Source organism: Strix aluco, chromosome 5, assembly GCF_031877795.1.
Source record: "Strix aluco isolate bStrAlu1 chromosome 5, bStrAlu1.hap1, whole genome shotgun sequence".
Taxonomy (NCBI): Eukaryota; Metazoa; Chordata; class Aves; order Strigiformes; family Strigidae; genus Strix; species Strix aluco.
The window spans coordinates 81,263,415-81,288,471 of NC_133935.1; the positions used below are offsets into that span (position 1 = coordinate 81,263,415).

Sequence of the window (25,057 nt, forward strand, 5' to 3'; positions counted from 1 at the left end):
TCTGGTGGTGTAACAAGGTTCTTAATTTCATTTCTGGACAGTAATTGGGTACTGGTATGAGGAAGGTTATACTCTGGGCTGGGAAAGGGGAGCCTTATTTGTGTCTGTATTAGGAAGTGGGGTGGCCCCGGGGGGTGCAGACCTTTGCAGCAGTGATGGGCAGCTGGTGTTCATTCGATAGCTTTTCAGAGGGATTTTACTTTGGACAGGTCTGGTCTGGCTCTGTGGACCAAACGCTGTGTGTTTACAGGTCGGAAGCCCATTTTCCAGTCAGATTTTTCTCTGAAAGAGATTCAGTCCCAGCATCACTCCGTAACGGAAACCAAAATATGGGGAGTGGAAGCAATTAGGGAATTTTCCACAAAAGCATGCTCTGATCCGAATTAAAATGCTAATAGAGATGCATTCAGTGAGTATCTTTTGCTGACCAACTTTGCAGGACTGTATTCCTTTTGTTTCACTCCCTTTTCTTTCTTTCTCTCCCTCAATTCCTGGCTGACAATTGACAGGAACTCCCTTTCAGCGTGGGTTTGGTCACTCGCCGACAGCAAAGCGCCCAGCAGAAAATGCTCCAACTGTTGGCGTTTCCCAAGCAGGGAAAACCGCTTGGGCTGAAGCGGATCACACCCCTTTAAGTCAATCCCAGGGAATCCACAATCCTTCCATGGCGACAAAGTTTTCTCAGTGCTTTCCTAGCTAGCATAGAGAGCCGACAAGCGTCAGCCCTGCACAGGGACGTTACCAGATTAAACCCAGCGGCACAATAGGCAGGGCAAAGTCCCACACCTCATCGCTGCCGCCGACTAGATCCCCGCGGCTGGGCTGGGATCACTTGTCCTGTGCTGAATGCATTACGTAAGGCAGGGATCGTTTGTCAGCCGCGATGGTACAAACATAGCTGCAGGCAGATTATGCAGAGAGAGAGAGAGAGGAGGGAGAGGGAGGAAGGTCTCTCCAGGAACGGTGCTCCACGCAACTGAGGATTGCAAGTTGGCAGGTTGGCGTCTGGCCGAGCTTCCGTGAGGGTGTCGCTGGCGGTCCCTGACATGCTCTTGTTCATGTGGGATGCTTGAGACAGGGACGAGAGACTAAGTTGGGCGACGAGGATTGGCATGAGGATTGGACCAAAATGGAAGGGCTTCTGTCTCCGATGAGAACGAAGGTAGGGGAAGATGTTAATGTCTTTTGAAGCTGCTTTTACCCAAGGAGGGGAAGGGGAGGTGCGGGGCTAGCTCTGTGAATAGGGGGCTTGCTGAGCTTTTGTCTCTTTTCTTTTCTCTCTCTTTTTTTTCTTTCTTCTTTTTCAAAACTATGCTCATGAATGTAACTCGGTGGAGGAGCGACAGCAGTCGCCTCTAAGAGGGGAGTAACCCATCACTCTTCCTCGACAGAGATGACCTTTGTAAATGAGTTTGCCTTTTGGAGTAGACAGCCATATTTTTGTTTGAATTTCCAGTCGGAGGCTCTCATTGTGTCTGTGTGTCTGTGCATGCTCCCCGGGGAGCCGTTCGGGGAAAGCGTACCTGCAGCGCAGGGAGGGATGGATGGTGCCAGTGGGCTACCCCAGTATGGTATTTTCAGCATCAAGGGATGCACAGACAAGAAAAGAAGGTGATTTTGTGCCCAAATACCCTGCCAGGGTGGGAGACCTCTTGGTGTGGACCCAGATCAGAAAGCTGTAAAAGTGAGTGGGCAGACCTAAGGAATTGCTGCACTTGTCTGCTGCCTTCTCACACTCCCAACTCTCTTTAAAGGTTTGCCATTAATCCTTGTTATTAAAGAAACTTGAATTCCAGCAGGGAAAAGCCAGAGACAAATACAGTGATGGTTTAGTTTATAAAATCTTCCATGCTATTATTTCTGCATGGTCCTGGGGGATAGACTGAATCCTAATTGTATTTTATTTAGTCACTGCCTCCATCCCGTGTGGTAACTGTCTTGAGTAAATCTTTCTAATTTTGGTCCATCACCGCATGCAATCCAACCCTGTTGTATTGTATCTCAGGACTGGAAGAACTGGATTTCAATGACAATTCTTGCTGGCAACAGGGTATCTTCATATGTCTAAAATGCAAGCAGTTTTGAAGGTGTAGTCACACCAGAGTTGTTTCATATAAATGCCAGACTAGAAAAAATTCTGAGAAATCATCTGGTCCAGCCACTGTGCTGAGGCAGATCAGCTAGTCTGGTCTCCTCGTTACATCCCTGCCATCCACTACGTTAAATTAAAGGCTCTTCAATGATTGAAAGTCTTTTCAATATTAAAATCTAGAAAAGTGATTAAAATAATGGTAATTTGCCAGCAAGAGGCTGTACTGTAATTCTCCAGGGAAGTAATTTCTTTTTCCACTTTAATTCAGTTGTTTTTTTGTCTTGCCCAGTAAGTTGGGGATTAAAAAAAGGACCTACCAACTTCATATACCTCTTCACTACCAAGAATAATGCTAATGGGCAGTTTATAGAATGAAAGATTTATAAAGGATTATAGACCCAGCCATTCATATTCTCATTACTGAGGAATACATACATTAGTGTTAGTCTTTGTAAAGCATTTCTCAGTATTACTCTTTTTTTCCAAATCAGAGAATAGAAAACAAAAACACTGTCCAACGCATCTCATTTCCATTATTAGAAAATGTAACTTTCGACGTTTTAGTTGATGTTTCCATTCTGCTCCTTTAACCAGGCTTGAAATGATTGCTGGAGGCAGTCTCTCACAGAATTGGTGCGCTATCAGGTTGACGCGTGGATTACAGTCATATGTGTGTACTATCAGCACCTGCAGCATGCGTGCAGCTATAAAAATGACAGAGTAAGGGAAGTGGACCAGGACTGGTTATTGTGTTTGTTCATCTGATTTGCTTCATAGCTGCAGCTGGAATGTAAATCCTAATAATGCCATTCATAAAGTGTAATCTCAATTACCATTATCAGGTTATTTATTGATCCTATAGAAGAATCTGCTTGGGAATATAGGCATGATCCTTTGGATCCCAATCTGCCCTAATATCAGAGAAAGGGAGAGATTCTGACCTCCTTTGTGTATAGGAAAAGCTTCTCAAACCAAAGCAATGCGATTTTAAACCATCAATTGTAACGATGTAAAACTGATGTGGTTCTCTTGAAGATCCAGATCCTGATGCTGGTGTTATGTTGTTGTTAATATGGGGTAGCTCCATGGAAGCTGATGGAGATATTCAAATATACTCTGTGTAATAAAGGTCAGGATTTGGCCCTAACATCTTTACCTTTCAGAGAAATAACAATGAAAAGATCACTTGAATAGATCTGAAAACTAATCTCATTTCCAAGATGCTTCGTAGCTGGCAACAGCTCCCTGCTCACTTGCCAGAAAATCGAGTGTAAAATCTATAACTCTCCTAATACAAGCTTAATATGTGATGCCTGCAAAAAAAACTTGACAACAGCAAAGCTGCCGATGTGCCGAGACCCCTGCCTGTCACACTCCCTAATATTGCCTCGTTTTTTCCCCTCTACTCCCCCGTCTGTCTGATCCCATCTGTTGTCGCTTGTTTTACACTTAGGCTGCAACTGTTGGAGGCTAGTTGGAAGTTTTTTTGTCCTTTGGTTTGTACGGTGACATGAAGGACAGTGGGCTCCTGGTCATCTCTGGCAGCGCTGCCTGGAGCGAGCCTGGAGCATCTGCGAGCTCCGAGACTTTAACCTGAGTGAAAACATCTCCACGTTATAGTGAAATGTAAATAAATGCCCAGTTTTATCTTTAGTGTCCCAGGCAGCTATATTCAGTCTGCTTAAAGCTAGACAGAAAATTAAAAAAAAAAAACAGTTTGCTTTGTTTCCATGGGTAGGTAGGAGGAAGGGCTGACTCTTGCAGGTACCTCTCACAGTCTGTCACCAAGGGGTGAGGACATGCATCTGCCCCTCATAGCCAAACATGCAAACGTCTCTCTAATTAAAACAAACTCCAAATCCCTGCAGGTGGGGTTGGGTGAATCTCATGGTGGTGACTGAAAATACACTTGCTGTCAGTTCTTTGATCCTTTTTGCTCATAGAGGTTCCCACCCTACATCAGAGCTGGCAGAGGGATGGGTGGGCACATCTTGACTTCAAAAGCCTGATTTTTGGTGCCAGGAGGGCTGAAGCTGAGACACTGGACACAGCATGTGGGGCAGAGACATGGCCACATGTGCTCACCTCTCCATCCATCTCCACAGCAGGGTTTGCCAGCAGAGGGCTGGGAATATACAACTAAGAGTATACTTCACAGGGGACTTGTTTCCTATTCCACAAAGTGATAACCCATTTGGTTACTGGGCCGTGCTGCTTGATCATGGAGTGGGGTGCTTAATAACTTAGAAACTCTTTAAACTATTTGTTGAGGTAAATTGGGTATCAAACGTTAAGTGCATTACACCATGTAATGGACTCCACTGCAGTAAGTCACGGGTGATTAATACAGCTCTGGTTTTGTACAAGTGGGATGCACAAATGCAGGAATTTAAAGGAAAGTGGAGGAACACATGGTAAAATGGGCTGGTATATCAAAATTGAAACAGATGACTGGAATGCGTTGAACAGAAAACTTCCTGCATTATTGGTGCTGATGATTAAATTTCAGACAACTCTTCTTGCATTATTGGTGCTGATGATTAAATTTCAGATAACTAGAAGTAATAGTGGGTTGTAAATATTTTGTAGGTTAATAGTGATACTGATAAATATCACCAGAATCAGTTGAATTCTATAGCCTAGTATGTCTGAGCCCCCTTTTTAAGAGCAAATGAATGTACACAATAGCAATGTCCCCATGCCACCTTAAGAGACTGTGAAGTTGATTGAGTACCACAGAGTGAAAAGAATGAAGAAATGCATAAATACTGCACTCCTTTTGTTAGCCTCCATTTTAATTTGTTTTATAATCCTCAACACATGCACAATTTGCCTTAACCCTCAGTGCATTGCCTTCAGCAAATTACACTGGCATAAGAATTTCAGTAATTTCAGTTTCTCTGCCGCTGACACTTGCCAGTGCATGCTACTGAATTTGCAATGAGCACCTGGCTTGAACCACGCAGAACTGGCTAGCTGTTCTATTTTCCTTTGAGAAGCCTGTGTTTGGTGCTTTTTTGTTTATCAAAGCACTGCTTCTCTTTCAGACTGGCTGAAAGAACTTTTTCAATGAACTTTTCGTCTGCTCAGAAACACACACGGAGGGTAAATGGAGATTAATTACCGTTGAATTTACTAAGCTTTGCATCCAAAGATAATGAATTTTGAGTGTTCCTGTGTACAGAGAATTCATCTAGGGAACTCAGTAAATAATGTGTGTAATGTTTAGATAGTGCTCTTAAAACCTTAATGGGTCTGTTCTCTCTTCTTGAATCTTATTAACTTTATCTGTTTATTATAGATTTTGGGGATTAGCAAACTCCCGTGGTGTTACTGTTTATTCATTAAACCTCATTGGCTCTACTTTCAAAGCAATTTAATTTTTGACCACTAGATCTCTCAGAGAGAATGGTTAAGTTGTCCTCTGCACCTTACTTAGAGAAGTTCACAGCAACTCGAAGCAGAGAAACTTTGGGAGATATCACATCCCCCGTCAGTCTTGAACAGCAGAGGGCTGTCTTTGAGATTGCCAGAGGAAATTGGAAGGGAAAATTGCCCCAGAGAAAGGGAAGTCTGGAGTCTAAGTTACACCTACAGATGGGTTTGCTGTAGTCTTTAACCCCCTTGGATGGTAACTGAAAAGACATTTACATAAGCAGATTTGTTTTATTATAGTATGAGGCTGCACCCAGCAAAGCATCTGAGCAGATTCTTAACTTTAAGCTCACAAGCTGTCCTGTGGAAGCTACTTATGATCCTGCACTATATGGAGAGCTATCCATCTTAAAATCACCTTACAGCTCTCTTGTGCATGCCAAAATGCAAAGCCCTTTGCATATGTCATGAAACTGTTCCCAGAATTTTTAATAATGGCAAAAGACCAAGTGACAAAAGGGGGCACATGTCACCCCAAAAGCATGCACATTCCTCCTCTGGAGTTTCAGATCCCTGTTTTGATATCACTGTGTAGTTAACCCCCATTTTGAATATCCCATCGAGATAGACACATACAGGTGCTAATGGCACTCGGAGACTGGGATTTCAAAGTTATTTCGGGGATTCAGACCTCCCAGCTGGAGTAACTTCACATGGACAGTGAGCACCCAAACCTTTCAGGTCCCCATGCAATCACCCATGAGCTGACACAGCAGCATGGAGTCCATAGTGTGGACTGGGAAGAGCGCGTGCCCCCTCAGCAGCCCTTCCACAGGGCACTCGCAGAGTCTGCAGAGCAGCTTAGGGGGTACCTCCTTCCCTGTCTTATTAGCAGTTTGACACAAAGGTTAATGAGGCCGTATGTAATTCTCTGAGCTTGTAGACGGTTAAAAAGAAAGGCAATTCAAGAAATAATGAAGTCCTGTGTCTGCTACTGTTAATCATAATTTTATAAATACCTGGGAGAGAGGATATAAGGGCATAACTCAGAGCAGAGTTTGACTTTGGAATAACTCTACCATAATGTTATGCCTCTGGAAAAGCAGAGCCCTTTCTGTTCTGTAACATTCCTAAACCCATTCAGATTTTAAAACAATATATCACTGAACATAAAACCCAAAGGTTATTTTTCTTCCCCGGCTGTGCTTTGTATCAGTGCAGAGAGATACCATGCCTGGCTGGGCCCTGCAGCAGGGTGGGTTATTTACTGTACAGGGGGAAAGCATCCTTGCGTATCCTGGGCAGGACCTGGACACTGTGCCATTAATGAGAATTGCATTGCAGTAGCACTAGGAGGTCAAATTCCAGCACAGGGACTCATATGCTTAGTGCTGGCCAAACATATGGTGAGAAGTCAGTCCCTGTCCCTAGATGTTCCCTACTGAAGGTTGAGAGGAAATGGGGTCGGTTTGCCTCTGTCTTTTAAGGAGGAAGGATTGCAGTGCAGATTTGATCTCTCACCCATGATTCAATGGCTGGGTGATGCTGTCCTTTCTCAGCATCCTCAGCAGCACAACAGAGTCCAGGCTACACCATCCTAGCACAAGACACCCTTGAGTGCATACCAGGTTGAGCTGGTTCAGTTCTTGATGAGCACTCCCATGATGACCATGAGACAACCCTTGAGATGGACCAGGATGACCACAAGGCTAGGATTCCTTTGCCTTTCACAGCCAGTATGGTCACCTGGTTGGGATCTCCCCTCTGCCATCACCAGCTGAGCATCAGGACCCACATCACTGGGAGATGCAAATAGGCTTGGCACCCTGTTGTGTTGGAGCCTGGAATGATCACAGCGTGCCTTGATGACCAAAGGTCTCATATATCAAATGCCACTGGGTCCTTTCAGGGGATGAAAATAGGAACTGTTCCAAAGTGCCCTGCTCACCTCCCACTGTACAGACACCATGACCCAACTCAAACCAGCCTGCACCCTGGCCTCGATTCTCCATGTCTTGCTCTCAGCCTGTAACAAATGTTCCCAGGAACATCTCAGGTCCCCAAAACCTTCCTGCAGCTGAGCTTGCCTGGAAATGCCCAAGGACCTTCTCTTGGCTCCCATGGGACCTCACAAAAAAGCGCCCTGGGGGGCTATGTAAAGACCACAATAATACCAAATTGAAATTAATAATAACAACAATAGCAATAATAACATAATAATAAATAATTATAATAATAATAATCTTTAAAATGCAGTAGAACAAGTCATGGACTGGAGGAATCAAAGAAAAGTGACAATGACAGCATTAAAAGCATAAAGCTCACTAGCTCAGTGTGTGGGTTACAGGCTTCAGGGTTTTTTTAATAAGTGCAGAGAAAATACACTGGTGAGCACCCATCTTCCTAGTCATTTCATTAAGCAGTTTGCTTAATGGGCAACTGTTGGCAAGGCAATTGGCCATCCTTTTCAAAAGCAGAACTCAGACTGAGCCGCCTGCTGTTAGCTGTGAATCACAGGTTGTAACCACTGGGGAAGGTCGTAAAGTCTAAACTGCTGTAAAAATGGGAAAGCTGAAAAAATGGGAAAGTTGAGAGGATGATTATGAAACAAAAATGATGGTTGTCCCCAAATGCTAGCATAGTAGTTATCTATGGAGGAAAACAGCTCTCCTGCATGGCTCTCTGATATATTAGGTCATTCTGAAGGCAGTTATTGGTAGGGACTGTGTGCTTTTAATGTTTGGGACTATATGGAATGCAATAAAGCACTTGCACGATGTATATTTCATGTACAAAATGTCTGATCCATGACAAGTGCATACCAGCATAGCTCTAAGCACCTCAGTACACACTTCAGTAGTCATCAGCTATTCTTTACAATATTTTGCTGGTTTTAGATGAATGTAAAAATATGCGTACAGCTGGGCATGTGGGTTTTCTTCCTGAGAATGCACACTTAATGAACTTCAACTTTCCCTGCATTCCTCTTTTATCTACATTGCAATATAAACCCCACCAATTCTACAAGACCAGAAGTGTGATACCATTTGGGATTCAAGCAGCAAGACAAAAATCCCAGGCCCTGCAGGTTGCTCCAGTTCAGAGGAGACCTGAGGACAGATACAAGTGTCCTTTGGATGTAATTTATAAACATATAATAATGTCAATAAACATACAAAGTCTTATTTCCCTGAGCACAGCAGGTATCAAACAAATGAGAAGTCAGTTTTCCTGCTCAGGGCGCCTTCTTTCATGCAACACCCACCCACACCTGTGTTTTAACTTGGTGTCTTGGTCCTTAGCTTAGTTATACTACGAGGGAGGTTATTTCCCCTCCCTAGTACAGTCACAGGGTATTACAACACATGGCAGACCAGCTAAGTGAGTCAATCCCTTCTTCTCTTCAAGCTCCAGGTCCCCATTTGGGTTTTTTAGGGAAAGCCCTTGTCCCTTTTGTGCAGGAATTCAGGTTTTGTGGAGGTGCTTTGCTACAGCCTGCCATCACCCAGCCTCTCCCCACATTCAGAACAGCAAAACCTCCCAAAATACAGCTGTCCTCAGGCAGAGCCATTGACTTGGGTCACATATCACAGGCTGAACAGCTATTAAAGCCTGATTTAATAGTAAATGCATTATAAATAACAGTAATAAAAATGTATCACTCCTACTTTTACAAAATCTTATCCCATGCAACAAAACCCAGAGGAAAGTGGTGGCTCTTGTGGCGTGTCATGAGGTCCCCTGGGCCACAGCACTGATGAAGCACAGCCCAAAGAAGCAGCCAAACCCATTCCAGTTTCTCTGAAAACATGCAGATATCATCGTTCTTCTGCTCATCTTGGGCTTGGTGGCACAAACACTTGCAAAGCTTGACTCTGCTGAAGTAACATTAAAGGTAGAAGCAATCTCCTGGGTAGACAGCACTTAAACCGCTTGGGGCTTTGAAGACAGGAGGTCAAAAACAATATATCAAGTCGGTTATCACCCAGTCCCGTCTTCCCTTCCTCTTCTCCCTCTGGCTTAGAGCTGCAGGAGCTCAGGTCCTTTGATGTAAACCTGTCAGACGCTTTGGTCTCTTCCCTTCTCTGCCCTGCCCTATTCTTCCACATACACATTTATGTGAGATTTTAATTATAGGCGTGATCATATTGGTAAGAAAACCCTTCCTTAATTACACGCTCAATTAATTCCAGTAGCTTAGGAGCTGAAAGATGAAGTTAGGTGAAATCATTACTGCTTCATCTAAAACTGGATTTCTCCATGGCCAGGTTTGGAATAATACTGTGGAAGTCATTTTTCTTTAGAAAAATGGATTTCATTTAGAAGAGATTAAATTATTTTGGATAGAGGGAATTAGAGTATTATCTGGTGCCACTGAAACTCTTTTCCAGCAAGACTAATTACTTACAGGACTAATCTTTTCAGTAAATATTCCATGAATAGGACCAAGAAATATGTGGTATAAACAAGGCAATATTCAGCCTCATTATGGCTGGCATACACTCCCCCTCAAATGTACTGTGGTCTTTAGAGAGAGATCAGGTAAAATGAGAGATTAAATGTGTCTTCGTAACATCAGATACCTCTCCATAGCACCAGTGCCTCAATGTTTATCCTCACACCCTTGCTGGTAGTTGGGTAGTACATATGTGGGTGTTGATGGCACCTGGGTTAGAGATGCCTGAGAAACATCCAGGCTGAAGCCAGTTCATCTGAGTTTTAAGCCAGGATCTGTCCCTGTCTCTATTAGACTGGTGACTCCCAACATGTGGGGCAGGAAGCCTGTGTGGCCTCCCTGGGATCCCTGCTGACAACCACAGCAGCATGAAAAATAAGGCACAAGTGCAGGGGAAACAAATTCCAAGTTGGAATAAACAGTCTAGGAGGCAGGTGAAGATATGGACAGAGGTTTAGGACTAGAGTAAGGAGTTTAAGTGGCAATCAGGACTAAGTAGATGAGGTCTGGACAGGATGAGTAAGGGGTGGAGAGGCAAAGATGAGGTGGAGGACCTGTGTCTGTGGTGTAGAAACCTCCTTCAGCCCAGACACCGTGTCCTGCTGGATGTGGGTGGTAAAATGGACACGTGTAAAGCCGCTTTGTAAAGAGGGAACACCATCAAGATGCAAAGCTGTGAAATACCAGAGCAAGGGACATCCCTGCAGCCCTGTTCCATCTAATTATTTAGTCCCCCACTTTTTTCCCACAGGTTTCTTCTCATCTTGTGCATAAGATGGACAGTGCTCAGATAATCAGCAGCTATTCCTTATTTTGTATTCTCATCATTTCCCAGTGAATAACCCTAGGTCTTATTTACTGAATACTGCCCTGAAAACAGAATTTTTCATTTTCTCATGTATTTTTTTCTGTAGCACTAATTGCAATAGTATCAAAGTTCATCAAAACCCGTAATCAAACTCTGGGTTTGTTTCCATTTAACTGGTACAGAATTGAACCATGAAGGAATCGTTAAAAGGTCTCCTCCAGTTTTGGGCCATTTCTGACTTTTCTGCATTCTTAACATTATACAGCACTTTCTGTTTTCATTGTGCCCCTCACCATTTGCCTCCAGCAGAGCCCAGGCTTTCTTCAAGTCATGTGCCAAGGGTGTCGCTCACAAACCCGAAAATAAAGCTTAGATGTCAGGGATCATTAGTAAAAGTTTGGAATATATGAATCACCCCTCACCAACTGTCTTCACCCAAAGACTATTTCACCTTCTGCAGTGCTCCTCAGCCTCATTCTCTGTGCACCTTCTGCCTGCCACAACTGCCAAAGAGCCCTTTAGAAAGCTGACACCTTCACTGACTCATCCTTAAGACAGCTCCACTCTACACAAGGAAAAAGGAAACCATGGAGGCAGAGGTTAGGGTGAAAGGAGCATATGATCATGTAATTAAAAATTACGCCATAAAATATACACTTATGCCTGGCATTTTCTAACTTTTCACCCTGATATTCACTCAATGCAGTTCCCACACTTATAATACCAACATGCATATGACTATTGTTATATGGCTATTTTTTACTTAACCTCATGTTATTAATTCCCTCTAAGAGTTCAAGATAAATTGAATGCAGTTAATCATTCCTTCATGCAACTTTTCAGAGTAACCCAGACTGATAAAACAGATAGTCGTGGGAGTAGAAGGGAGCAGAGCTGAACTGACTGTATGAAAAGACCAGGCAGCTTTTCAATGAACAAATGAAAATACAGCACTGTGGCAAAACCATATGCTAAGAGTGGGGAGTGAATTTGTGTCCTTCCATTTGTACCTCTCTATATGTCATCTTTGCCTGAAATAAATGTCTTTGTCCACATGACAAGCTGCATCTGATTATTTGCCCTCATTTAATAACGTAGTAAAGAAAGCTTTATAAAATGGGTGTGACTTTTATAATGTGTTGTAACTCATTTTTAGAAATATGTGTCTGCATATGCCAGTAGTTACTCTATTTTAAATCATTCATGCACATTTACTGATGGTATTTGCATTCTTGTTGAGTGTAGATTTTCTAATTAGTAAACACAATATTATTATTAAGATAGATTATCAGGTAGATTAAGAAGAAGACATTAAGCAAAAACACTTTCTTGGCATTCCTTTAACCTCCAACCAGCTCCTTTCAGGTTCTAAATACATTTTTTTGCTTAGACCTTAGTTTTGTCACATATGTCTGGGTCTGAGGTTTTTTTTGAAGATCGCCTTAAATGGGTGATAACAGTGTTCTGGTGCTTCAGCAAGCACAAGGGCAAACGTCAGCCAAATGTTTCAGACTTCTCCAACAGACATCACAAACCTCTTTCACTAAGTGAGCCTACATTTCTCCTGGATACAGCAAAAAGAAAAGGGAAAGGTGGCAGAACAAGCAGGTGACTGAGATTAAATTGCATAGGGTCAGAGTCTCTGCTGGCATAACTCCTGAAACTCAGCAGAGATAAACTGTAGTTTCTCATACACGCAACTGTGTCCCAGGCTTATTTGTGAGGATGACTCACATTAATATGGGAACATCACAGATGCACAGAAAGATGGTAAAGTTGTTTGGAAGGCCATCAAAGTCTGGAAAATGACAAATACCAAAGGGAAAAAAAAAAAAAAGAAAACATTTTTCAATCTGGATAGAAAAAGAGAAAAGGTTTCTTTACCTCTTTTTTTTTTTTTTTTTTTTTCTTTCTGTGAAAAGTATGTACACCATTAAATCAGCTTAAGCCATTAATCTTCCCCAGGAGATATCACCCACAGTACAAACAGGAAGATGAAATAAAGCTACGCTGCCTATTACGTATGTTGCAAAAGAATTAGTGTCAGTGGAGAAAAGACCAAACCCAAAGGGAATGAAATACAGGGCAGAGACTCAGCAATGCAAACTTGTGTTTTACCACCAACCTTGAGGGAACTGTGCCAGCTTGTATTCAGTCAGGAATGTGGCAACTCCTTTGTCTATGCGATGCTCCAGACAGGGCAAAATAAGAACCAAAAATTAGGAATTCTTTAAAACTTTCACTTCGCCTAGAGATTAACTGGTAAATTTTTACCAGTGATGATGCCTTTGTAGACAAGCCATGGACATTTTTAGCAAAGAATGAGAAATATTTGCACTGGTATCAACACAACAAACCAAAATCAAACCAAACTGAAACTCGGAACGAAGGAGAGATTTGTGGTGATTTACAAAATGAAAAATCTTAGAAATAGTTACAAAAACCTAAGGAAATGGTTAAAGACTCCCAGAGGCAAAAATTAATGCTAAGCATTTACATTCATTTGTCAGAATTTATCTACTCTTCTGCTCCATAAAACCTAAGTGCAGTACTTAACCTGCAACCCCCAGCGATGTCTGGTGTGTGTTACTTCCCAGCCCCAGTGATGCTCAGAGGCGTGTTTTGGAATGCAGAATGAAGTATGTGGTGGAGTCTGTGGGCTGAGGGGAAATCATTATTACACAGTAATCAATACTGTGCATCTTGCGTTGGCTTCTCGGCTTCTCTGACATCCTACCAGAGCTGTCAGAGGTTGAGATTGGTGTTTTTTTCTGATTTGAATAAGGTCATAGCTTGTTTGTGGGCTTTTGATCTGAATCGATTTTCTTCCTTTTATGATGATGACAACACTCCTAAATTAGCCAGTGGCACTGAAGCCTCAGTATACATCATTTTAGCACCTGGGGACAAATGCACTGGTGGTGGGGGTGAAAGTTATTCTCTCAAAATGAGTGCAGCTGAAAGTGCAATATTTTGAATGAATTTATTCCATATGTTTTGTGGGTTTTTAAGTGTAGGAGTGACACAGGGAGAAGGGAGCAGGATCAAGTGCTTTCCTCCCTGTAATATGTTGATAAAGAGGATAGACACAGGCCTGCCCCTGCCAGACTTGCAAAAGCAAAGACTTTTACCATTCCCAGGTGGTCCTAGAGATGGACCGTCTGGACACAGCTTGGGATGGACCATGATGCCAAGATCCTTCTGCCAGAGAGTAATGGGATTCACTGAGTCTGTAAGAGCCACACAGGGTGGAAATTTGGCTTAAAATTTTCCTGTCAAATCTTTTCCAGATTGCTTGCTTCCAAGATGTCTTGGTCAAAGCATGTTAATCTCAGACTTTCTCCAAATCTACATCAAGGTTTCAGTAGCATCCCAGAGCACTCGGCTGGTGCATTCCCCAGGGTCTGGGGCTCTGTGATTGCCCAAGGAAACTCATCCACAGGGTCCCTGCACCCCAGCGGGCCTCTGGTGGAAAGGACCTAGAATGGCAGGGTCTTTACCCTGAGGAAAAGCAGATGTGCAAGAGCTTGCAGGTCCTTTGGTTTGGTATTGAGGACACACACAGTAGTGTTCTTGCTGTTCAGAGTCTCGTCTCCTTGACAGGAGGGGTGAAGACCTTGATACCCTTTCTGTAGTCAGGGCTTCACAGTGATCTACCTAATGATCCTTTTGCTGGGACTAGAAGGAAAATGAGGGGTTGCAAACACCCTGAAGAGTGTGGGAAAGATCCTGGTGTCTAGGTCCCAGAGGGAACAGGCCAGTAGAGATGTTTTCCAGTCCAGCACCATCAGCACCCTGTTCTGCTTCGCCTTTTTCTTCCAGCAAACAGGGACTTACGATATTTCCACTGTGGCCTTGGAAACCTCTTTATGTTGGCTCCCTGCCCAGTTCTGAATCGTCCTCACAGACTGATAGAAATACTGTTGAAATAACACACTCCCATGGATAACACCCTATAAACTTCTGCTGTGTTCTCCCACTGCACTTATTGCGAGACAAGAAATGTTAATGCCTCGAGGGCGTCCTCTTAATTGCATGGCTTCTGTCCAATGGAAGCATATGTACAAATTAGCTGCGATTGCCGGTGTGCACAGTGGTAGTGCTGCTCAGGAAGAACTCTGCTGGTATTAACGCAGATACAAGAGGTAATTCCATAGAGAAGTCAGCCATGGTTTGGTATTAATCCTCAGGAACATGGCATAAGGATTTTCTGGCTTGTCTCTAATGCAAAAGAAACCATGGTAATAATAGGGTCGTCCAGTCAGATGATTATGAGAGATTAATTAATACGTAGCACAATGTGAGTATATTCCATACCTTATGTAGAAAGACAGAAGAAAGCAGAAAGATATTTTGGTGAATGAGCAAGTGTCAGTGGGGAACAGGTGAAAAGTATTGAATTACGTCTGTATTATTCTTAATGTGATTGTTCCTAGTCCCCCAAGGCCGTGGATGCCTTATAAATGAATTGGAAAAACAGTGAGGGGAATAAAGAAAAAAACCAATGGCTGTGAATCTGAAATGATGCCACTGTTGTGCTTGCTGCATGGTGGGCGGGGCTCTCATCTTTACATGCATTTGTGGCATGCTCAGCGCAAGCAACCTCCTTCACAAGCAAATTCACAAAGCAGCAGCCCTCACCTTATCCCGACGCTGCATGAAAGTTGATTAAATTCTAAAGATTGTTTATGCCGCTTTGAAACTCTTATTCTGAGCTGGTCAGGAAGGTTTTTTTCTGGGAATTTGCTTAAAGGAACAAGTCAGGCAAGCAATGAGCACTGATACATGTGCTCTCGCCATGTGCTGGCTAGACCATCTTCCAGGAGACAAACCAACCTCTTCTCCAGTCACAGCCAGGTCATGGTCTGAAGCTCTTGATACCCAAGGTTTAGCAGGGTCATCAATGGCAGCTTTTTGCCCACTGGAGCAAAAGCATGGGTCGCTCCTATGCTTCATGCAGCTCAGCAGAGCTTTGATGATAGGGTTTGAAGGCTGGTTAGCAGTTGTACTCATCTGTAATAAGGCAGCTACAAATTCAAGGTATGCAGTTATTAATATGGTCACTAGCCAAAGCGCTCAGGAGGAAAAACCAAGGAAGCTGTCAGGAAATTGCATGAAAACAGAGACAGATGAAAAGTAAGCCCTGAAAGGTAGATGCTCTGAGAAGGAAATGGTAGGTGTGAGGTCCCAAGGATTTCTGGATTGAGAAACACTTGTAGCTGAACCTCATCTGACATGCTTGTTGCTTCCCTGGCCTTAGGGAAGGTATTTAAATCTGGTTTTATCTCCTCCAGTTTTCTAAATTGAAGTTGTAATTCCCGTCCACCAACTCACCTTTCAAAAGAATATTCTGAAGCTCTGTTTGTTTGTAAACTGCTCAGGAAATAGCATATGCCAAATTCTCTCAGATTATAGCAAAATTTATGAAGAAAATAGGGCTAGAAGGCATTTGGGCTTGGAGAGAAAATAGGCACGTTTACACTGTTCGTAGTAGGAGTTTGTCCAAACTGTTCTCAATACTTCCAGCATGGAAGATTTAGCCCCCAGGTAAACAGCTCCTTTCCCAGTGCTTAACTAGTCTTATGGTTAAGGAGGGTTTCCTAATGCCCACTTCATTTCTCTCTGTAGTGTAAACCAGATTGTCCTTCTCTTGCAATTAATCCCAGCCCTGTTTACCACCTTTTTATGACAAACTGTTTCACAACCCCTCAGGCTCGTCTTTTCTGGACGACAGAAACCTACCTCATTTAACCTTTCTTCACTGGACACATTTTCTAAACCGCAATCATACCCATAACCCTTTTCCAGAAATTGTCCAATAATTTCTTAGAAGGTGGTGTGCAAATGGGAACACAATCTCCAGGTCATAGAGATGTCTGCTACTTCTTGAACACATCCCTCAGATGAGATCTGCCTTTAAATCTTTATTATTTTTTTGCAATATAGCATCATGCTTTTGATTCATGTGCAGTTTGGGATTCAAATCTAAATTATATTCTACACGGCATGGAGATTTACCCTACTGGTAAGTTGCTGCCTTTTATTGTTGTGAAACCTTTCGCATCTTTTCTAATTTGCCAACCTCCAATATTTTTCCCTCTGCACATATCCACATGCCAATTTTTATTGGCAAAATGTTGTAAAATTTAACAGAAAATGCTACTATTGCTACAGGTTTACTTTAACCATCCTATAAAAATTAATATAAAATAAAAGCCTTGCCATAAAACGCTTTAAAGCCCCATGAGCAGAATATTCATCTCTGTTACATTTTATAGGGTTTTAGAGTGACTCAAACAAACCTCTATGAATTTAGGGCTAAATCTTTAGCTTGCATAACTTGCTGTATCTGCTTTGATTTTATTATAGCCATACCAATTCACAGCAAGCAAGAAGCCAGCCTTTAATCTCTACTGCAAGTCGTAGGAACTGTGCTTCTCAGGGCTGACTGAGAGACTGTACATTTTGGACCAGATCTTCTCACACCTTGCAAGCTTTATGCGTGCAAGGGCAGAGCAGCCTAAGTGATGGGAGGAGATGACCTCTTTGCATCTCTGAAGTATGATCTGGATTTCTCTTTTCCAGGACAAGCAATAAAAAGTTGGCACGGAAGTGCAGCTAAAACTCCCTCTTTTTTCAAGCATGAAATAACAGAGGTATCTTCCAGCTCCTCAGTGCTGTTAGTAGTTACATGAGGTGCCAATATGAGTGCTGACCATCAGATGCAGGTCTAGATTGTGGCCAAAGAGCAACCCCAAATCCCACATTAAGGTTCTTTGCAGACCTTCCCATTATGCCTCCAGTGGCTCCATCACACCCAACAACAGCAGGAGTCAACATTCAGTCTTTGATTCAAGCCCAAACTTCTGCTTGGCTCCTGGTGATGCATTGCATGCTGGGACGTATAGTCCGTGCTGGATAATTAAGGGAAAAGATGGACACAATTTGGTAAATCACCCATAAATTAAGCCCAACACAATGGTTCTTGGCAGGTTGCTAATGCGACACTTAATTGAGCAAAATTTGGCCCTCACCATTGTTCCATGTGAATCTACAAAGTACCTTGCATATTGATTATTTACTAATCAGGAAATGTACGTTAGCAAGTTTATTCCTGTATAAACTTATCAGGCATGCAGATGCCTTAAAGCAGGCTACATTGCTACCAATTGTATTTTTAATTGCTGTGTTTAGAGAGTCTCATTGATCTAATCAGAGCTAAATAAGCCCCATGGTACTTCCCATAGTAAAGTTTACTGAGGATGTGTTTCTTTCATTTGCTATAATGAAACCTTCTGCTGTGCCACCACTGGTCATATGCAATGCCAGTGAGCAGAGGGGGATTGCTCCATGCTTTAATAAACTTGTTGTTATTTCTGCAGTTCACAAATCCTGTCACCCAGGCGGTAGGAAAGCAGCTGGGTGACATTATCAGTAATTGCTTAATATTGTCATTGCATTTGCTTACAAGGAAAAAAAGCCACAGACTATCAATCAGCCGACAGAATATTCATAGTCTATGATAATAGTAAGTGCTTTTTGAATGTCATGGCAACAGTCACACAAGCAACGTGATCTTGTACTTGATTACTTCCTGCTGCATTTCTGATAGTGTCCATATTGCTCCATTAATTTTGCTCTCTTTTTAAAAAAAAGTCTCATTTGTGTTTGGCAAGTGTGCAAAATAAACAGCACCTTTTCCCAGAGACTCAGAGTGAGCAGGACCTCTTGGTGTATCTGCAGCTCTTCTGTAGCCTAGATTTGTCCTATACAAGCTCTTCTATAGCCCAGATATGTCCTGTGTGGGTCCCAGCATTCCTGAGTGCATTTTAGGAATTATGTCTGGATTATAACAGCAGGTAATCTCTGAAATCAGATTTGAGACTGACTTTTGTGAAAAAGCTTTAGAATAATCTCATTAAATAATTTGTTGGAAGGGCTTTTCAGACAAGGGGAAATAAATTGATTTGTCTAAGACACATCTGGACCTGACTCATTCTCAGTTTGTCCTAGTGGCCTGTGTTTTTCAATTGCTTTATCTCATTCAAATTTGTGAGTTCATGGCTTTTAAAGGCCAGAAAGCATTATGAACCTTTAGTCTTTTGCATTAGAAAATCATACAGTGATTTCTATATCAAGTCCATAACTTTTGAATGGGCAGTGTCATATATTTTTAGAAAAAGCTGCTTGGAGGTCTGCAACTGGTCAGTAAGCTGCTGTATCCCCTAGTAAGTTGTTCTAGATATTAGTAACTATTCTTCTTAAACAACAACAACAAAAAAAAAAAAAAAAAAAAAACAACAAAATGAAATGAGGAAAAATCTGTGATCCTTATTTGCAGTCTGAATTTACTCAGCCTCAACTGTTGTCCCTTAGAGCTCATTGTGAATTTTACTTCAGCTTGAAGAGCTGAGTCCTGCATGAAATCTTCTCATGCAAGTGCTAGTAGGTTGTAAACCTTCCCAAGGATAAACCACTTTAGATAAACTGGTTTAACAGAAGTGAAAAGTTCTGCTGGAGCTCAGGTGTCTGAACTCATGTCAGACAGCTTCTAGACTACTGTTTGGCTTCCATTGTGTTTCACCTAAGGACCATTACTAGTCCCATGAGGACCTGAACTGCAGGGTCCCAAACAAGTATACTCTGACAAGAAGGTACAAAGGGGTGAAGAGACCACCAGGAACAGACTTAGAAGCATTTCTTTAGACCACTTGAACCAATAGCCCAATTCAGCCATCACCTACCTCAAATGATCCCTGCTAATGCAAATCTTCTAGGTCAGTCTGCTTTCTAAATGTATCAGAAGTATTTTAACCACTTTGATAATTTTGTTGTAATACCTTGGATATTTTCCTCTTCTTTTTTAAAAAAAAAAAAAAAGGAAAACACAACGTCTGTCCAGGAAAGTAAGGTGAATAAGTAACCTGGTCTACCCTGAAGGAAGACAATTCCAACTTTCAGTTTTACCATTTCTTTTCATTCCCAACTCTATTATGGTCTATCCTTATGTTTTTTCTCATTTAGTCCTCACATGCTTGAGTTTCTTGGTGATCATAGTGGAAATAATGTCAATGTGGGCATTTGGTTTATCCCTGTAGGAATGGCCACCTTTGGGGCAAGTGACCACTTGCATGATGATGCCCAAGGACTCAGCTGCTCCTCTGCCAACAGATTATTTTGTGTATTATTTATAAAGTGCTTTGATAGGCTCGTTTACCAGGAGCTAAGTAATGGCAAGGCCTTTGAGGGCTGGATGCTTGTCAGACGCTACTACATTAAGTCTACAAGTGAAAATCAAACTGCCTGGCTTCAAAGAGGTTTGGCTGGTGTAAATTAACCTGTATTTTAGAAGTTCTGGAGCAGATGTCATACTTTGCCCTGGAGATCTCATTACTGCTCAAATGTATGCACAGATTTTGCCACATTAACGAAGCAGTGAGCCCCCCTCCCCCACAAAACAGGATTAGCTGCTGGTGTCTGTAGTTATTTTTGTCAAAAACCTTTTGAAAGCCTGTGTGAGGAGAGGAGGAGGGAAAGTTCAGAAAAAGCCAGTATCTGTCTTTATTAATTACAGGATGATTAATTATTTAATCTGCCCAGATATCTGTATTCACAACTCAGCTGATTCTCATTTATCAGGCTTTCAGCACCATTAATCAGGGGAAGTTTTAAATGTGAAAGAAGACAGGTTGATTTAAGGCATTGCATGGTGGTGACCCCTCCATTGCACACACTGCCCAGCCCCAGTGCTGGGGCCATCGATCATGGCAAGGGCTGGTCCTGCCTCCAACCAACAAGTGCCCAGTGTTTAGGCCACTCTCTGATTTGCTTCAGGTTCCTCCAGAGCTTCTTCTCCAAATTTCATCATGAAGTTTGAAATCCACCATGGGCTCAAGAGAAAGCACAAGCTAGATAGAAGGGAGCATCTGGAAACATCATAGACTTAGGACAGCTGAAGAAAAGTTGCTCCACTTCAGCCGAGACCATGATGGTTCCTCTTCTGGGACCGTCTTCTGGGATGGTGCACACTTCTCGGGAGTGCTGGATGATTCCTTAGCTTAACCCTGCTCCATCATGGTTTGTTACCTCAGGAAGCGCAGGCAAGTTTCCAACACGCACGCAGTCACTCAGGAGATTCTCAGTAATTTGTCATGCTGCCACAAGGCTGATCGTATCTACTCAGCTCCTGGAGTACGCATCCAAGCAGAATTCATTTTCCTACCTTCTTTAAACTCTTAGGCAAGACCCAAGTCTGGGGTTCAGGAGGGAGAAGAATAAGCATACATAGACAATAGAGCATCCTACTTTCCTGGGGTACTCTTCTCCAGGTGAACAAGGGTGCGAGGAAGAGTTAGGTGGATGTTAGCTCCAACCTGGGCACAGACTGTTTTTTCCTTTTTTTCCTCCCCACCTTCTGCTTAGGACTTGGAAAATGCCAGTTTATCAGACTACAGTTGCCAACTCCCATAATTTTAGAATAATTTTAGAATGAACCTTATGTTATTGGAATTGTTTTTAGATCCTTAGCTCCTGGAGTCAAGTTATACTGGAAGTCAACTGCCAGATTTCATTTTAAAGCACAGTTTAGCTTTGTGATTGCTAGAAGAAGCTTAACAGTAAAACCCAAAGGATTATTACGGGCTTAGAAGTCAGATGGCATATACAAATTTAATTTTTATTTTTCATGTACTATTTTTTCCTAATTTATGATGAATATCAATGACTTAGGCTATGCAGAAATATTCATAAACAATTGAGCCAAGGTATCTGGAACACTTGCACACTACTTTTTCATGGCAGAAGCTTTCCATTGCTGAGGTTGTATATCCTCATGCTGTATAATTGCTTTGCTTGTCACTGTGTGGCTATACCTGGCACTGGCTTTGCCAACCTCTGCTAATCATTCTCATTCAGCCATTTCAAGAACTAGTTAGAAAAAAAAATAAAATCAGTGTCCAAATTTGCCTCTGCGGCACTGACGGTAAACGTATTCCTTGCATTTATAATTAAATCTCGGTTCAAAAAATGTAGTTGAATGGGAAGGAAGTCTTACAGATCTACTCAGCTTTTATTTTAAAACAAGGAAAACGGTGGCTGATTAGAGTTGCAACGCTTGTTCCAACCCTGGGTGGCAGAACAACAACATACCTGCAGTCTCAAATACACCTGCTCTGCCATCTCACACAGAGATTTCTATTATTGGAGAAAAGACAAGAGCCTCAGACTCATTAGCCATAGCAGTATCCTGCACGTTAAAAATACCCATAAGGCCAATCTCCAGGCGTGAAGCTAGCAGCAGAAGGATGTGTGTCCTGTCTGTCAGGAGGAACAAGGATGATTTTCCCTTCTAAGGAATGTACTGACAACAAGTGAGGTGTTCTCCTGTCATAATGATCAGGGAAGGGTGGCTCATGTCAGCCAATGACACTGTAGACCACAGGACCCCATTACAAACAATTCCTGGGGCTTTACTACACCTTATTTTATTTTAGACTTTTCCTTTCTAAGGAGAATCTCTTTCTCCTGCACATATCTCTTTTTCAGGAATGTCTGGGCATTAGTCATTACTGCAGTGTTATTTCACTGAAGCCACACAGGTATCACTTCAGTACCCAAACAAAATGCACAGAGCTCTTAAGATGCCATGCAGGCAATGGTATGGCTACTACAGGTCTGGACAGACAAGAGTTGGTCTCCAGCTGATACCTGAATATAGGCTCTCAACCCCTCCCCCTTCCCTCCAGTCCATCACAGTAAGTGGCCATGGAGTATTTCTGCAGATTAACTGCCCTCCTGTGAATTCAAACCCTCACCTAGCCCACAGTGATTTAGGTAGGACCACAGAAGAAAACATATAAAATCAAGATTTATCTTATAATGAGACATCAAGCTAGGAGCCAAGGGTTAGGATTTCTCTTCCTATTTCTGCTGCAATTTTTGGCAAACCATGTAATCTCCCAGTTTCCCATTCCTGTCAAGGGATGATAACACTACTTCTCCTAATCTCTATTTTATCTAGGTAAATTTTCATCTTCATTCTCCAGAGTTCACCTTGATGTGCATGTTTAGTACCTCATTAATAGGACCTAATTTGAGCTGGGAACTGCCAAACAATATGGACAAGCATCAGAACATGTCTGTGGAGTATTTTATGACCTCCCTTTCCTTTTTGTGACTCGGTGATGGACTTGTGAGTCACAGGACTCACCAACAGAGCCTCTTCCCCTCATAAGGCTCTAATTGCAAATTAACCTTTGTTTGAATCCTTGTAAAAACATTATTCTCCCTGTAATTGAAAAAAAAAAAGGGAGCACAGTAACAAAGCACCTGTTTATTACTCAGCTTTCTCTGAAATGCTAAATGTTATGTTATCAGCTGCTGCCTAACTTGTGAACTAATTAAAAATAGTTCTTTGAATAATGTGTGTAGGATTCTCAGGGATTCTATAAGTAATAATTGGACTGCCAAGAGACTTTGACATCTTAGAAATGCTGCTTTTGCATGTTTTGGATTTTTAGCATGAATCCACATTCGTAGTAATGAGAAAGAAAATTTAACAGTACTTGTAGCTAAATTATCCTATGCTATTAATCATTTCTTTACACTGGCATCAATTCACTTGTCCTAAAAGCATTTAAATACTGATTTTGCAATTTCTTTGCATGCAAAACTCTCAGTGAAATCATTTGAGATTTTTATGTACCATCAGCTTGCAAGACATAAATAATCTGATTTAAAGCCTTGTGTAATAGTGGGAAGCCTCCTGTTGATATCAACTAGTTTTTCATCCAGCCGTAATTGAAGAGCAGAGATATATTTTCTGTTGAAGTTCTTTCATATGAAAGTCTCATAGATGTCAATAAAATGAACATGTCAGTTGTTATGGAAAGACCAGAAGAATAGACTTTTGGTTAGTAGAGAATCATAACCAGTATTTTCCTGCCCCTTTTTGTAGACTTAAGTCAACATGTCTGATGATTAAAAACATCTGTGGGAGCAAGATTTGAGTCTAGTGAGGAGAAAATAAATATTTTGACTCTTAAGTTCTCCCTGTAATAAACAACCCTTTTCCTGAGTCTGTAATGGACTAGATCAATAAAACAATTGACGGTAACCATGGGAGAAGAAGAATAACAGCCTCATTTAGCATTTATAGACTGCCGCTCCTGAAAGACTTTCTAACTGCTTTAATTAAGCATCACAACAACCTTATGATGTACAGTACAGGAAAAGTTATCTGTATTTTACAGGTGGAGATCAGCACAAAAAGGCACCCTCTCCAAGGTTGCATAGCAAGACTTTGGCAAGCCAATAATGGCAGTCATGTTATTTCACTCCTGGTCATTTACCCCAAACTGTGGAGGATGTACCCTGTTCTCTATGTAATGTCATTTATAGGCCAATCTGTATCCTTGTAGGTAGAAGTCAGGGTGAACTCACCAGGATTTAAGTGCACAAAGTGTTCATAGGACAACAATAGACTATAACCAGCATTTCATTAAAGGAGGGGTGAACAAGTTTTGGAGGTATAGGGAATACCCAGATCTTCTCTGCAAAATGGTTGGGAAGCTTCAGCTCCCATATATATATCTCCTTTTTTTCATGATTTGTCTGAATGTGAAAGAACTTATTAAAGACATGGATAATAGAAAAGTCTCTGTTGGTTGCATTTTCAGGAAAGTTTCTAGTCAGGATTGTCACAGATAAGCTCTCCGGTGAGCCAGTTTTCATACACTTCACCTTGACATTGCAGTATTCTGGATGACTCTCAATGGCTTTAGGGGGAATATCCATGTTTTTGGAGTGGTCTTTCAGTGCTGTAAAGGCTTACCAGCCACTGACTACAGAGTGACAATGTCACTGGTAAAACAGTGTCAGAAAACTCTAGAAAAAACTATCCAAATGAAAGAAACCCTAATATCAGAGAAAGGATGTTCCTTCCCTATGCAACGCTTATAGCTTGACTGCTGAAGTCACTGTCCAAAAATTTATACAGAAAGCCATTACATTTTCTCTGCATATTCCCAGAATAAATGATCTTCTGACTAAGACCCAGATCTGAGAAAGGACTTAAATGTCTTGAGTGGAAAGTGATGTTTTGCGTACTGAGTCTCTGTGTTGTGCGAGGGGAGATTGTGAAAAATCAGAACAGATACTATGAGTAGGCTGAGTGGAGAACCACCTAAAGTCAACACTTTCAGAGTCATTTGGACATCACAAATCCCACTTATGTGTTCCTAGTACTACTTTTTTTTAGTGTTTGTCTCCAGATTATCAAAACACCTGGCTTGTACGAGCCAGCAGGGATGCTGCGTGGTCCCCAATG

The 25,057-nt window shown here is 42.0% G+C and overlaps 1 protein-coding gene across 1 annotated transcript in view; it reads left to right on the plus strand.

Moving 5' to 3' along the window:
- Nucleotides 1-1,139: 1,139 nt before the first annotated feature.
- Nucleotides 1,140-25,057, plus strand: part of FRMD4A (FERM domain containing 4A) — a 287,750-nt gene continuing 263,832 nt past the window's right edge. The window contains exon 1 of the mRNA XM_074827964.1: nt 1,140-1,162. Coding sequence (XP_074684065.1) covers nt 1,151-1,162 — 12 coding nt within the window. The 5' untranslated portion in view covers nt 1,140-1,150. The remainder of the gene's footprint in view (nt 1,163-25,057) is intronic.